The following is a 16,447-nucleotide window of genomic DNA, read 5'->3' on the forward strand; positions in this document are numbered from 1 at the left end:
GGAGCTCCAAAAGCCTCCAAAGGTATCCCCAGACCACCCAATCAAATGCCTTGTCAGCGTCTAACATGATCACAGCTAGGGGGGCCCTGTAATGTCTCCACTGTCAAACAAGGCTATAGCGCACTTCACATGGTCTGCCATAGCAATTTTTGGAATACATCCATGCTACCAGGGCGAAACAAGCCTAGTTATAATACCAGCTAAGCGTGTTGCTAATACCTTGGGGTACATTTTAGTATCTACATTCACCATTGATATTGGCTGATAGGACCTAGGCCTTTCCGGAGGTGTCACATTTTTTCCTCAATACAACATTGTTAGTGCCCTGTCATGAGCCGGGGAAACACTTCTTGTTGGACCAGCAGATGAGCTCCCACAGATCTTTGAAAAGCAGCAATGCAAATACTTTATAGAACTCTAACGGAATTTGGTCAGGTCCTGCCATCTTGCCTGAGGGCCGCCCGATAGGGCACTTTCTACCTCCTCAGATGTAATATCTGCTTCAAGGAGTTCTGCCTCCCCATGGCCCAGATATCCAAGCTCCCCTGCTCGTAAGAAATCATGCATAGAATCTTCTGCTGACTGTGCATCGGCTGTATAAAGCTTTGTGTAAAACTCCTGAAATACCTTAATAATATCCCCAGGTGTAGTGGCCCTTGTACCATCGCCCGTCTCAATTGGCCGATAGCCTGGTCCGCCTCAGGCTGCTGACTTTGTAGAGCCAAAATCCTCCCCACTGAGTGGTATACTCATATGCTTCAAGTTTATTAGCCTCAAACCTCCTAGCCAATATTTCAGAGTAATACCAATTGATCATACCTTTCTTGATGGCAATTGCCTGTTGAACATCGTTCCCATCTTGGCCGGTTCACCCCCGGGCCGCAGGCAGCACCTCTAACTGCATTAAATATATATTTAATTTATTTTTTTCCTTCTCTTGTTGTCTATTAGAGTGAGCCACAAAGCTCATTGTCTCACCTCTGACCGCCACCTTAAATTCAACCCAGAAAGCCCCTTTAGAATTGCTAGTCCAATTAATACTCATTAATTTCCCTATCTTTTTGTTCCTATTTTCCACATCCTCCAAATCCAAGAGCAACTTTCTGTCAAATGTCCACCACCCTTTAGGAGACCCCACACTCAGCCCAGTAATTTCCATTACTAATGGATTATGGTCTGAGAAAGCCTTTGTGAATTTCCTCACACCAGGAGAGGCTGCCACTCCACAAGAGGCCACAAAATAATCCAGCCAAGGATACTTAGTTTGGGGATAAGAAAAATATGTATAGCCAGGGTCCAGATTATTCACTAGATCCCAAACACGAACTAATCTGTGACTTTTCATCATGTGGGTGATTGCTCCTAATACCTGAGGGTTCCTTCCCCCATAGTCCTTTGGGATCCCACAGAGCAACCCTAATTCCATGTTGATATTAAAATCCCCACAAACCATTAAGGGTGTCAGCCACCCAGCAAGCTCCATGGTCACTTCCTCCCAGATTGTGCCCTCATCAAATTGGAGAAATAAATTGAGCAAATTGTACTTCTTGTTTCGGCTACCTGACACTCAAGAATTGCCCATCGCCCATACTCATCTGCCAGGGATCAAGTAAACATGACCCAGGCTCTCTTCACCAATATCCCTGCCCCCCGATAGTGACACTCTGCGAACTACAGACAGCAAGGGAGTACCCTCTGACTTGAAGCAGCTCTTTCTTTGCCCATGGTATATGAGTCTCCTCAAGACATATTATGCTGGTCCTCAAACACTTATCATCTCAATGATTTTGGCCCTTTTATTCTTGTTATTCATCCCGCAAACATGAACTGAACACATACACAAGTCAAGATTCTGTTCTGAAGTAAATCAAGTTATGTCCTGCCTGGCCAGCCCTGCAACACACCACATCCCAGCATACCACCACTGGGATACTCCAGCTATCGTCATAATGATTATGCTCTTTATTCCCCTTCTTACTGCCCACATCTATGACCCACCCTCATTCCCCTTGTGCAACCCCACTCTTCCCTGTCCAAACCCTTCCCACTTCCCCAACTCCAACAATGTGAAGCATCCAGACCACACGTGGTCTGCTAAGATGGTTGAGCTCCTCCTGAACCACCCCCCCCCCCTGCAAAGTGCATTTTGGCTTTACCAGCATAACTAAGTCAAGCAATTGAGCAAACAAAGTTCTTCTTGGTTATTGAGGCCGAGGAAGGATGCTTACAAGTCGAATACTTATATGTGTATACCTTCCGCCTCCCATTGGTAACCCTCACACTCTCTCCTTTTCAATCCAACAACCTTATTTCAAAACCAACACTTTATTTTCCCAGAGTCTCCATAACATTCTTTAGCCTTAATTTCAGAAAAAAAAATCGCTCTGGGTTTAGCCAACTCCTGATCTGCTTGTTCAAGCGGGAGAGGGAAACATGGAACCTCTGTACCTCAAGGGCCCAGTCCCACCCCTGAAGCTCTGGAAAGGCTTTCTGAAACAGGCATATCACAAAACCTCTTGGATTATTTCCTTATTTGTCTTCTGGGACCCCCAGTACCTGCAGGTTGTTTCTCCTCTGCTGATTTCCTTGGTCCTCCAGTTTTTACTGAAAGCCCATGAGCTTGGTCTCATGCTCCCATGTAAGCCCTTTAGCTGTGCCTACATCAGCCTCCAAAGTCTCAGCTCGCAGCTCTAGATTGATAAGTCTGTCTGAAAAAGTGGAGCGCATTTTAGACATTTTACGCACCGTGCTTTCCAGTTTTTGAGATGCCAGCATGGCCTTCTGGCTCTCCATACCCAATTCCTCCACATGAGCCAAGAGAGTTTCATAGATTAATTCCAGAGTGGGTGTGTCCTTACCCCGGCTGTCTCTAGCAGCCCCAAGATCGCCAGCAATTTCACCCATAAGGGGGAGGTGTACTATGCATGGAATCCAATTTAAGATCCTGTTTGGCCTTCCTTTCTTTCCCTTTTAGCCTGTTCTCAGGAGCCTTTGGACGCTTGCTAGTCTCACAGGTTTTGCTGCACCCCCCCAAGACTCCTGGCTTTGAGGACTGAATCAGACTCAGACCCTTCCTCGTCCTCCTCTGACCCATCAGAAAGAAAGAAAAATACTCTAGAAGTTCGACTTCTAGCCCCTTTGGTTTTCTCAGAGAGGCACAAATTCCTCCCGGTTTCTCTAAGGTAGTCTCATCTGCTAAGCCAATAAGGTCCTGAAGCATAGCCAAGTCAGCTTCTCCAGGGACCCCCCAGTTCCCCCTCTTCAGCCCCTACCTTGTCTGTCAGAGCCACCCCATTATACCCCAGCATCGGGTCCAATAGCTGATCAACCCCCAGTCCCAGCAGTGCCTGGGCAGGCAGTATCACCTTGATTCTCGAGAGTACCCACAAGGGGAGAATGCATTACCTTTCGGCCTTGGTCCGAGCCTGGGTCTAAGCCTGGGTCAGCCTGCTCCATCCCGCTGCCAGATGAGGGAAGCCTAATAGTACAGTTGTCTTGATCAGGGCCCTGGGTCTTCAATCGTCCCTATTTATCAAGCATCACATCATTGTGTTTTGTCAGGAGTCCAGTGGGTACCACAGATTTCGCTGTGATTTAAAAAAAACAGTCTCCTGTGTTTCTAATAGCTTTGGCCCCTCGAGTAGGCCCGGTCCAGAGGGCATTGCGGGGTCAAATAGGAAGGGAGTGCACAGGGCCTCCTCCAAAGGCTTTTAGAAGCCCCGCGGACCACCACCTCCACAGGGCTAGGATTTAATAAATATGCGGGGGCATGTGGCCACCTGGGGAACATCACCAGCCTGGGGCTGTATGTTTAATAATGTAATAGGGGATCCCCCCTGGGCCCAGGAGAGCACCACCTCCCTAGGACTGAGCATATAAAGTATGTAGTGAGGCCACACAGCCCACGCACCCCGGGGACCACCACTGCCCTGGGGCAAAATATTAAAGAAATATAATGGGGTGATGCATACACCCATGGGCCCCCTCAGCTCCGGGGTATGCATATCAAGAAATACATGGGGGGTCCTGAAGATCCCCCTGCACCCCAAGGTCCACCATCTCCACCTCACAACAGATATAAAATATAATAGGAGGGTCCTGAGGACCCCTGTGTTCCCTGGGGACTGCGACCTCTCTGGAACTATATAATGATTTACAGAGGGGGTCCATTGCAGACCACTGGCCCCGGAGACCACCACCTGTGATGCTATTTAGATTTAACCATCATTTGACCATCAATTTCATTTTGTGCTAGTGACACCATTTTGTGCCCTGCTGTAGCTTCGGGCAGCGCAGCTGTTGTTCCGTACAAAACTTGTTTTTCTCTTCACCAGCGAAGAGTCGGACCGTGCTGGAATTATGTGGGATGTGGACTTGATAAGAGCCCACAACGCTGAGACTCTTTTTAGCAGAGGAATGTACAAATCTGTCTCAGAACAAACACTGGGCACCTGGCCAGCTTCTATGGGTGTGTTTAGCGCAGATGAAGTACAGCCAACGTTTACTTTCCTTGTTGAAGAAAGTTCAAGAACAACTTTCTTCTTGAGGTGTTTTAAGGTATAAATGATGAGGAGACTTGGTGCTCAGACAGAAGCTTGTCTGTGGAGCAGACGCGCTGCCCAGGATCTGATTTGTGATCCCAATCGGGTCTCCTCTCTGACCGAATCAAAGGTTCCCCAGTTGCACTGGCAAGGATGATGTCAGCCCCAATGGTGATGTATCTTAAATCTTGATTATTTAGCTTATGTATGCATGTTCTGTTAAACACATTGCACATTTCTTTTTCAGTCTTGACTACCTGATATATGCATTTGTCTTTGTATATACACATGTTCTACTGTATTTGAGTTATATGCTTATTCTCATATATTTGTATGACTTTTATTTGATATTTGGGCAGTGCCTCAATAAAATCATTATTTAGACTAAGAGTGCTGCATTCTTTTGGCATTGTCTCCTCTTAGTATAAGCGAGAGCAATACACCACCTCCCTGGGGCAAATTGAATAGAAGAAGGGGGGCCACACAGCCCTCTCTCATGGAGCCATAGATGGCCGGGGGGCCACCACCCCTACAGGGCCGGCTCCTGCTTCCTCCGGAGGTGCCCACTCTCTGACAGCTCCCGCCAGGCAAAAGCAAACAATCTGCTTTCATTAAGCGGGAGCTTTAAAAATGCTCCCGCTTGCTAGAAGCAGATATGTAATCTCTTTCCCTGTATGCTAACATGCGGGCAGGAAAAGAGATGAAAATATTGCTCCAATATACAGGGAACTGTTATTTGTAGCAGCTACTTGCATGCGGGAACAAGCCAGCTCCCGCAGGAGACAGGTGCAGGTGGGACTGCTGGGGCTTTGAGGCTCCCACCGGGGCCCCATAAATTTGGACTGGGTGCCCTGGGAACTCAGTAACATGTGGCGTGGCTTAGGAAACCGGGTCCCTGGGAACAAAATCGGCCAAATGAAGGGGGCCACCATGGCTCCCTCCCTTTCTATGAAAAGTATTTGGACCCAGGTAAGTGGTGGTCCCCGGGACCCAGGGGGGTTCTGGTGGTCCATGGGTCCTTGGTGGGGGATTGCATGGCCCCCGCATTTTTTTTTTTAATTTAACCCCACGGAGCTTGTGGTCCCTTGGGGGACTGCGGGCCCCCCATATACTTTTTTAATATTGTCCTGGGGAGGTGGTGGTCCCTGAGACCCAGGTGTGTCTGCGCAGTCCCCCTAAGTTTTATTATGTGACCACAGGGAGGTGGTGGTCCCTGGGGGGGATTCATGAACCCCTGTATTTTTATTAAATGTTGGGGAGGTGGGGGTCCCCGGGACTAAGGAAGGTTCTGCACAGCCCGCCTAAGTTTTTTGTATTAGGTAGCCTCACGGAGGTGATGGTCTGCAGGGCTTGGGGAGGTCAGTGAAGCCCTCCATATATTTATTTAATGTTACCCCGGGGAGGTGGGGGTCCCTGGGGCTCGTGGTGGTGTTTACACATCCACCCAAAAATTCTTAATAGATAGGCTCGGGGAAGTGGTGGTCTCTGGGGCCCGTGGTGGCCTGTGTGCCCCCCCTAAACATACATATTCAATGTCACCTTTAAGCTCCAAACCCATTTGGCCATGAGTGGAGCAGTTTCTGGAGCTTAAAGGAGTTGACCGCAGACCCTGCAGCCAACCATAGGTGCGCACGGCTGAAGTCCATGCATGGTGAGGGGATGCTGTGGATTGCCACAGTGTGTGGCTACAGGCAAGGCCCTGTGGCCAACCCCTGCCATGCATGGCCAAAGGTTGCGCATGGTGCAGGGTTGGGTGGTTAGAAGGAGTTGGCTATACATCTTGGCCACAGGCCTGGCCCTGTGGCCAACCCCCACAGCGAACAGCCAAAGGCCTTGTGTGGTGCGGGTTGGAGTGGTTTAGAGTCGGTTGGCCACAGGGCTTGGTCGCGGGCCAGGTATTGTGGCCAACCCCACACTGCACATGGCTGAAAGCTGTGCTTGGCACAGGGTTGGGTGTTTATAGTGGGGCTAGCCTGTGGCCACCCCCGCAGCGCACGGCCTAAGGCCATGCAGGGCAGTGGTTAGATTAACATATAGTAAATAAAATTAATTTAAAAAAACATAGACATTCACTGAAAAAGCAAAAGGACCTTATAGTTAGGAAATAGAATTGATCGAACATGGAAATTCACTCAAACATACAAAGGTTACAGGGACATTATAGTTAGGTTCTGAAATTATTTGCACAAAGCCATAGAAATTCAGCAGTTATAGATAAGGTTATTTCAAGTAATTATAGCTTGCGACCTAAAGTAACTATAACTTGCATCCTTGTCATGCACTGCTAATTACCCCACATATTACTGTTGTATAGCCATTTTAATGATATCTCTAGGCACATTATTTTAAAAACTAGGCCCGCTGCTTGGCCCTTTTGCCCAGTTACATTTTATTCTGCTTCATTTTTATTATTTCAGAATCTGCCACATTTGTGGGGCTGTTTTAGAAAGATATTCTTTTCACTTTGTGCTTTCCTCAAGGCTGCAACAAGATAGAGTTGCTGGCAAAGTGGGACACTGCATCTCCAACATTCACAGAAACACACATATCATTACATGTGGACATTTTTTCAGAACATCAGCTGTTTTATTATAAACACTTTTCCCTGTCCCATGAACAATAGATTCCAGCCAGAAAACCATGACTGCATGCTGATTGACTTTTCTACGGCTGGTTGCCGAGACTACCGGTTTCCTGGGCCTACATGGGGATGGTGTTTCAATAGACAACAGGCTTCCTTGCTCAGGTATGGGGGATGATGTCTTCCCAGGAGGAAATCCTGAAGGGCTGATAAGGACTTATCATGCTGTGCTCTAACATAGCTTAGGTAGGAACTGTCTATATTAAGCATAGTGACAGTATAGTGGGACTTTTCCTGTGTTTCACTTTTCTTGTCACCATTTTGCTTCTATTATGTTTCATCATTCTATGCCATTTTATCTAAGACAGCTGATTCACTAAATCTTATTGTAACATTGTATGCCTCTGTTTGTCTTGACATGTGTGAGACCAATATAACTGAGAGAAAAGGATGAGATCTGATACACCACGATTTTCCCTGAGACGTCATCTTGTCATGCGTCCGGTTGCCACAAATCATCCCTACTTTTGGGCAGAGATGAGGCACTGCTGGCCAGAAAGAGATTAGGCCGACAGCTGTCACACTGTGGGATTCGACTCAGTTCCCCACAATTCAGGTGATGCTGCCACTGAATCCAGCAGCCTCAAGACATTAGGTTAATATATATATATATATATATATATATATATATATATATATATATATATATATATATATATATATTAACCTAATGTCCTAGACATATATATATATATATATATATATATGTCTAGGACATTAGGTTAATATATATATATATATATATATATATATATATATATATATATATATATATATATATATATGTCTATTGCATTGAAAAAGCGCTTTTTGACCTGCCTATATCTGTGCCGCTGGTTGAAGAATCTTCACAAAAGTTTCCCAACAAATCTTACGCTTACTTCAGCTTCTGTCTGGAAAGTTTGGGGTGATTCCTCAAGCGGGGGCTGAGAACAAGGAAGGTCTCAAAAATGTATTTCACCCATGGTAATTTCCATAGGGACTACAGCTCAAACATCTGGACAAATTTACACCAAACTTGGCGTTAAGCTAGCTCTTGGTCCACAAAGTGCCCTTTTTGTGATTTGGTGTACATCTGTTCAGTAGTTTTCTAGGTGTTAAATGAAAGCCAAATTTGTATATATAGGACACTGATCTTCCATGGATCATCCTTGGATCCTCTGCAGATTCAGAGGAAAAGCAAGGCCCTAATTGGCTGGCCACAACCTAACAGAAGAGTTGAGGCCACTATTTTGTTTCTTCCATTGCCTTTAGAGACCTCTCATGGTGAAAAAAATGCCCTTTTTATTTTCCAAGCAATCCTCAAATCCTCCATGGATCCTCCTTGAATCCAGGGGAAAAGAAAGGCCTGATTGGTGGCCACAACCTGACAGAAATATTAACTTGTGCTTTAAAAAAAAGCATGGTAACTAACTGAAAAAAGGAAAAGTTACAGGGACGTTATAGTTAGGTTGATGTTTTACCCATACAAAACCATAGAAATTCAGCAGTTATAGTTATTTACACACACACACATATATATATATATATATATATATATATATATATATATATATATAAATATAAATATATATATTTTCCAACAACTTCTCCACAGCAGAGATATGCCGTACTCCAGTAAACAGTGATGTAGGGCACTTTATTTCCAAAAATAGATGTTCTCATTTTCCTAAAGGCGCGCTTTTTAAAACATGTTAATTGCATGCTGTGTAACATCATACATCTGCCCTTCAATATCAAAACTAATTCAAGTTTTAAGTAGATGTGATTATTGTCTTTTGTACAGAAATGAGATTTTGGTGTTAGTTACCTTCTTATTACTATTTTATCCTGTAATTATTTATTAATTATTCTTTTTATCTAACTTTGGTGTATTTACGTGCAAGAGAATCCATGATAATGTATATTTATTGTTCTTTCATGTTCATTTCTATTATAATGATCAAATAAAGTAAGAACTGATTGAATTTCTGAAACCTTTACTGGTTCCAACAAGACAGATCTCATGGTGAGATCTAATTAGCTGCCAGCATTTCAACCAGGAAGTGTTGGCAGCCATTTTGGGACTCAAACTCAACAGAGTCCCAAACAAAGAGAAGAGAAAGGGGCAGGGTGGGAATACTCTGACCGCTTATGCCTGATGGTGGGTGTCACACTTACCTGGTTCCAACCGCTGAGACAATGCTGGAAGCAACAAGAAGAATAGTTTACCAGCAGTTCGTCTAGATACAATGATTATGTAGCTATTAACAAAAATAAAAATAATACCTTCATGTCAAATACTGCATGAGAGTAGCTTAAGGCTGGAATTTCTGGAACTCTCAAGAATCTCTTTACATAAAGTTTTCTGTTCACATTCATATACATATATCATGTGCTCTAATAAGTCTTCTCTTGCTACAACAAATTGTCAAGAAATACTGGTGTGAGGTATTTCTGTTCTGATGTAACTATAGTTTGAAACACCAACTCTGTAAATGTGTCGAAGGTGCTAAAACAGTTGGAACACAGAGAGAAAAAATAATGTTCATTATCTGCAGGACATTTTTTTTTCTTTTAAGGAACTCAATCTTGCCTTTGGCCTTTTGAATAACCTTTTTGATTACTGCACACTAACCTGTGATCAAATACATAGCCTTGTCTCTCATTATTAAACTGAAATCTGGAGGAAGTCTTGTAGCTGTTATGCAGGGAGACAGAGTTAATTGCCGTGCAGGAAACAGAGATGATGGTAACGGCGATAGTGCCAGAACCACAGGAACACCAGGTAGGCTTGGGCTGAGGGAGAATAGAGTGCTGGAGGATTCTGGCTGATTCAGCAGGTGAGCCAACAGATGATGCTTGCTCAGGACAGGAAAAAAGCCAAGTAATGACTCAAGTTAAATACCATGTCTGGGGTCCAATCCATGTGACTGATTCCTGAGAGGTACATGGCGCAGATGGTAGATAGGAAGACTCATTAAGGACCCTCAGAGAGAACACGTCAACATAATGGTTTTGACCTTTAAAGAAGGCACGTGCAAAATGATGGTTAGAGCCAATAGACCATGGAAGTTGGAACCAATAAAATTGGCTGGTGGAAACAAAAAGCCATAGCAGTTGGATAAAATAAACTAGGAAACATGTGGAGTTCCTTCACAAAGTGTGCAAACCAAAAACCTAATTAAACAATGGTACAAGGTATTCAATGGGTTCATGTGCTCTGTGAGGGGGCTTGCCATAGTGTTAAGTATATTTGGATCATGAGCCCCGGAGAATGTGTTTCTTGGTGTTGTAGTAGGCCTTGAAGTGCAACAGGAGTAATAGCACATAAGCACTGGGCACCAGGCCCACTGTACAGAGGGCAAAGAGGGGGGCGTGAGAGTTCCCCCTGCAAGAAACATACTACAGGACATGGTTTTTCTGGGTGAGAAGCATGAGAGGAATGAACCAGGCAAGGGAAATTAACATTGCTGGCTGTTTCCCAAGAAAGTTCTCCAGGACCATAGCTCTTCCAATCAATTAAATAAAACAAACATCCAATAACACATTTTGAATCAAGGATTCCTTGTACCACAAATTCCACCTGACCATCTAGTGTTAGGGGTGGAGCTGGATAGGTTTAGGCATTATAGGGCTTCAGTAGGGATACATGAAACACTGGGTGAATGGGTAAATCTTCAAGCAGCTTTAATCTCACTGCTGCAGGGTTAATGATTTGTTCTGTTGGAAGGGGATCAACATATCTGGGTTCTAATATATGTGCACCCTGTAGTCCTAAGTGTTTAGTGGACAACCAAATTTGATCGCCAGTTTTGTAGACTGGTTGTTCATCATCATACAAAGCTTTATTCGGTCATTAAACCATTAAAGCGACAGAACAAAAGACACCACATAATTTACATGAATAAATACAGTAAGTAAAAGATCAAGATAAAACACAAGCAAAAAAAGTAAAACCATATCAATCCCCAAGCCCAGGCCTCTAAACGTACATGATTTCATACTTGGTAAATATGATTCATTGAGATAAAAAAACTAGCCTAATTCATTTGCAATTTTTTAAAAAACAAGTGCGTATGTACAATGCAGCTACAAGGAACTTACCAGCTGCCAGCACCATAGGAGTAGAAGTATCACTTTTTAAGATCCTAATAGCAGTAACATATTGTATAGTGCCCAAGTTCCAGCAAATTTGTATTATCCACTTCATCATCATCAACACATAGCTTTATTCGGTTACTTTCAACCATAAAAGCAAAACAACCAACGTTTAAATGAAAGAGCAGATAGGAATTAGGTTAAAAAAGATAAGAAAGAGATAAAAACATATATGTCAGCCTTAAAACACATAAAATTATTTCCTTAAAAAAGACACCTAACCCCCTAATATCTAACATTTAAATTAAACATGGGGTTTTATTTCAGTCTAGGTGTGTATTTAAAATTTGGCAGCTAAAACACGAATTTTTTTTTAAACATTTGGTCCTCATCATCATTGTTTCCCTAAAAGTTTTGTACGTATATGCCAAGCAGCTACAATATACTTGCTAACCGCACAAGATAGAGGGAGAGAAGTTTCCCTCATCATGATCCTTAAGGCAACAATACAGTGTCTTATCCCCATATTACTGCACACAGATCGTAACCACTTCCGACGCGCAGTCAAATAAGCAGGGCATATAAACATGAAATGTACAATAGATTCTGAAATTTGATTGCAACTCGGGCAAGTGTCAGGACTTGGGATCGCACTCCGCGTACTGCCATAGGACTTAAGAGGCAGACAACCATATCTGAACTGAATAAATAGACTGTTACTTAATGGATCAAGAATTGTATCCATAAATGGTTCCAAATATGGATGCCATTTAAAATCAAAGAATTGTGACGTCAATCTGCCGTGTGTTGAGCACAGCAGATAGTTTTCCCTGACATGTATCCAGTAAACAGTTTTCAGATGATTCTTCTGATCCTTCCTTATACTTTCTGGATGACTCCAAAACTCACTAAGACCCAATCTATGAAACCATTTTGAGATGTGGTTAAACCAGGAAATGGTAAGTACATTTGGTCTATCTAGAATGTCTTGAATAGACTCCTTGTATGTGGATAGCTCAGGGGTGGTCCATACACGGACCCAGAAAAGCAATGGTCGTAGGGCAATTACATCTGAAATGCGTGGAAGGCCGAGGTCCCAGAACATTGGCAGCAGTGGGGTACTGCGAGGACAGGCCAAGATTGACCTTACAAAGTTGTTTTCCCCCACTGCTAGCTTGCTAGTGTTCGAGGGCCCCCAAATTTCTGCCCCATAGACCGCAGCGCTCTGTGCCTTTGCTCGGTAAATTTTAATAGTTGGAGTAATCACTCTCTCAGAGGTGGACTTATGGAAGCGTAAAATGGCCCCAGATCTCTGTGCCAGAAGAGCTAAGCTTTTATCGATTTGGGGCCCCCAATGCAGGTTGTTGCTAATTCTCACCCCCAAATAATCTATGGAGCTTACCATACCTAGGGGCGTTCCATTATAGAAAATTGAGTATCTCTTTGTGGGGCCACAGCCCAGGGTCATAAGTTTGGTTTTGCTGTGGTTGAGTTCAAGCCCATAGTCAACACAGAATGAACTAAACTTATCCACAAGTGCCTGGAGACCCATAGGAGTTCTGGGGATCAGGAGGGAATCATCAGCAAATAGCAAAATTGGAATTTTGTGGTTATTCAAGGATGGGGCATCATTTTGGCAGTTGGTAACGACTTGCACCACCTCATTGATAAACAATGTAAATAGCGTTGGGGCAAGAACACAGCCCTGACGCACTCCTCTCCTAATCTCTATTTTATCGGTGAGTTCCCCCTGATTACCCCATCTAACTTGTGCAAATGTTTTTTCATGTAATCTTTTAATTAAATGCACTAAGTTTCCTGGGGTACCGATTTTGTTTAATACTCCCCAAAGTTTCTCTCTTGGGACAAGATCAAATGCAGATCTCAGATCTACAAAGGCAACATAAAGTTTTTGCTTAGATAGGGTGACATACTTCCAAAATAATAATGACAGTCTGAAGACTTGGTCCATGGTATTAGTTTTAGGCCGAAAACCGGCCTGTAAGGGGGATAAAATTTGGTTGTCTTGGATCCAATCGATAAGCCTATCTAAGACTTGCTTAGCAAACGTCTTCTGAAGGATGTCAATAAGGCTGATTGGACGGTAGTTTGCAGGTGAACCTACATCACCCTTTTTATAAATCGGTATTATTTCTGCGCCGCGCCAAGAATCTGGAATAGGACTACCAGCTGCTATGGCATTAGACAGTAAATTGATGTACCATGCCCATATCTTTGGTTCTGATTTAAACAGGTCCCCTGGGATTTTATCTGGACCAGGGGCTTTTGCTGGCCTCAAAGAATTGATTGCAGCTATTGTTTCGGCTAAGGTAAAAACAATGCTCTCAGTTGAGGTCATGTTAACAGCCCAACACTCATCGTATCCAGGATCCTCCGGAGCTTGCGGTGCGGGCAGAGCGTATATTCCAGAAAAATAGGACACCCATCTTTCGGGCTGTATATACATACCGATATCATCATTGCCCCTTTTCGAACTAGAGGTCAACAGCCGCCAAAAGGAACTATCATCTTTGTATTTGACTGCTGCAAGCAGCTTCTGCCATATCTCATTATCCCAGTCTTTTTTTGCTTGTTTGAGGGCATTAGCATACCTACGTCGGGCCTCTTTAATAGCCACTTGAGTAGAGTTTTTTACAGCCTTGTTTAAATTAGATCTTGCTCGCACACAATCTTGATTATACCAATCCCTACGGGGGGTAACAGCTGGTCTCGATTTGGAAGGGGTTTCCCTATAGAAGATACCCTGTAGGGAATCCACCAATTTGATGTGGATAGCCATAATGGGAATGTCAGGGGCTTCTTGATCCTCGTAATCTACGAAGAGTTTTAAAAATGATGAATATATTTCCCCAATCAAGTACGGATTAGATTCAACCTTTGGCCAACAGACCCGAGAACGTCTATGGTTCAGGTAAGGGAGTGGGACATTAGTAATCGTTGTGTGCTGGACTCTTAAAAATGCATGGTTGGTCAGTACAAGGCACAGAGGATTATGATCGCTATCCAAGCGAGATAAAATTTCCATGTCCAGTGAACTTGACCATAGCCTAATGTCCACCAGGATATAATCAATAGTGCTAAAGGAAAGCCCTCGCTTGAAAGTGATGGCTCGCTCTGAATCAGATTTAGTGCGGCCGTTACATTCTCTCAGGCCATGTTTCAGGCAAAGGGAAGACAACTGAGATGCAACACAGGAAACGGGAGAAAACACCATTTCCTTAGATTGGGGAATACCCCAAAGTTCGTCCTCTTCAGTAGTCAGATTACTGATAGTATTGTCCAACACAAAGGAACAATTGAAATCGCCTGCTATGATCAAGAGATCTGAAGGGTCCAAAAGCTCTATGTAGTCCGTCAACTGGGTGAGAACCATTGATTCTGACCCACGGGGAACGGATCTTGCATAGGTATTCAGAACTATCAGCCTGAATCCGGGTCGGAAAGAAAGTTGCACACCCAGCAGATCATAAGAATTAAACTTTATCATAGAGTGGTCACATTCTAGCTTGTTGTTCAATAAAATCATTAACCCTCCTATCTGTCTTCCAAAGCCACCAGAGGCAGGTTGGGCAGCAGAAAAATAGGTTGTAAAGCCTTGTATGGATAACTGTTCTGCAGTCCAGGTTTCTTGAAAAAGACAGATATCTTGTTTGTTAATAAGGCTTACCCATTCCAAGTCATCGAACTTTGACTTAATTCCTGCTACATTCCAAGATATAATATTGATTTTAGGAGGCGTAGTTGTTAATTTGGATCTCATTAAAGAGACGGGAAGTGGAGTCCCTATAGGATGACACTCGTCATTTGCTTTTTTAGGAAGTACTATACAGGGGGTAATCAGTCAATCTGATTCAGAAAGTAAGGGGTAAGGGTTCTCAGAATTAGATGTTGCAGAATTATCTGAAGAGGGAATAACCCCGGCTACAATAGATCCAGATGTACAACATCCTCTACATAGCGGGGCCCCAGGCGGCTGACTACTTAGTCTAAGTTTCGGTTCCCTATCTATACATAGTGTACCTGTCCGTGTATCGAAGGCCAGGAGATCATTAACTAGACTGCTATCATTAAAAAGAATCGAAATATAATCAAAATCCGACCCTAACTGATTATGTCTGTGTGCCTCACGTATATCAGACCGGATAACAGAGAGACAGTTCCTCTGGGAGCGAATCCAATAAATGACTTTGTTAGTTAGAGAGTCACTCGACTCTCTATTGCCCTGAGGTAGCTTTGGCACCCTAGTCAAATATATGGTAGCATCTTCCCTCCTCGTTCTTAACCTTCCCTTGATGTCACAGGTCTGCAAGAGTGACAAATGATCAGGGTGAGTGGCAGAATGGGAACTAACACAACAACTTGCTGCAGGGGGCAATCCCCCTAGATTTAACTGAGAGGTTATTGGGCAAGGAGTACCTTTGTCCCCCCGACCAGAGATGGATCCACACTTATTTATACCTAGTTTGGGAACTCGCTCATGGGTGGAGAACAAGGTCTGACAAGCAGACTTACTGTGCGTTGTGGAGCTACCAATTCTTCCCCTAGCGATGTTATGTTTAGAAGAGGATGTCAGTTTATCACCTACGGTAGGAGGACTAGGTTTTTTAGTTTCCATCAATAAATCAGAGGAAGGGGCAGACTCATGTGGCACAATGCAATTACAACAAGACTTTTGATCATAGAGTCCAGCAATTTTGTTCATCAAAGATACCAACAGACACTTAACGTCATCTATTTTCTGAGAAATGATAGTCAATTGAGAAGCTTCATTGTTGCCCATCTTTCCATCCAAAGAGTCTTTGTCGGTTCCCTCTACAAGTAGGGTTTGTGAATGTCCAGGACTTACAGAATCAGAGGACAGAACCGAAAACCTATTTGAGCAAGGAATAACAATAGGAGGTGGGGACGTGCACCTCAAGGGTGCACCTTCTACAGATAGACATCCATTGGTTTCCACCAAGGATGGTGAAATCTCCAAGAGTGAAGGAATTACACCCTGGGAGTGGGGAGGGGGATGTAAATCAACCTTAACCTCTGTTCTATGCATCTGATTTTTTTTTTTGAAGAGGTCAGGAATCTTTTTGGGAGGAATGGTATCCGGTATGGAAAGACCCGTAACAGAAGGACTCCTCAGTATAGCCTCTACCTCTTCAAACAATGAGTC

At 43.7% G+C, this 16,447-nt stretch overlaps 1 protein-coding gene across 4 annotated transcripts in view; it reads right to left on the reverse strand.

The window, feature by feature from the left end:
* The window catches only part of LOC138265661 (kyphoscoliosis peptidase-like), a 395,468-nt gene that overhangs the window by 174,796 nt on the left and 204,225 nt on the right, over positions 1 to 16,447 (reverse strand). The window contains exon 7 of one of the 4 annotated variants that reach the window (XM_069213567.1): positions 9,343 to 9,366. The exons of the other annotated variants lie outside the window; for them this stretch is intronic. Coding sequence (XP_069069668.1) covers positions 9,343 to 9,366 — 24 coding nt within the window. The remainder of the gene's footprint in view (positions 1 to 9,342; positions 9,367 to 16,447) is intronic. 4 annotated transcript variants of the gene reach the window in all.

Source organism: Pleurodeles waltl, chromosome 11, assembly GCF_031143425.1.
Source record: "Pleurodeles waltl isolate 20211129_DDA chromosome 11, aPleWal1.hap1.20221129, whole genome shotgun sequence".
NCBI lineage: Eukaryota > Metazoa > Chordata > Amphibia > Caudata > Salamandridae > Pleurodeles > Pleurodeles waltl.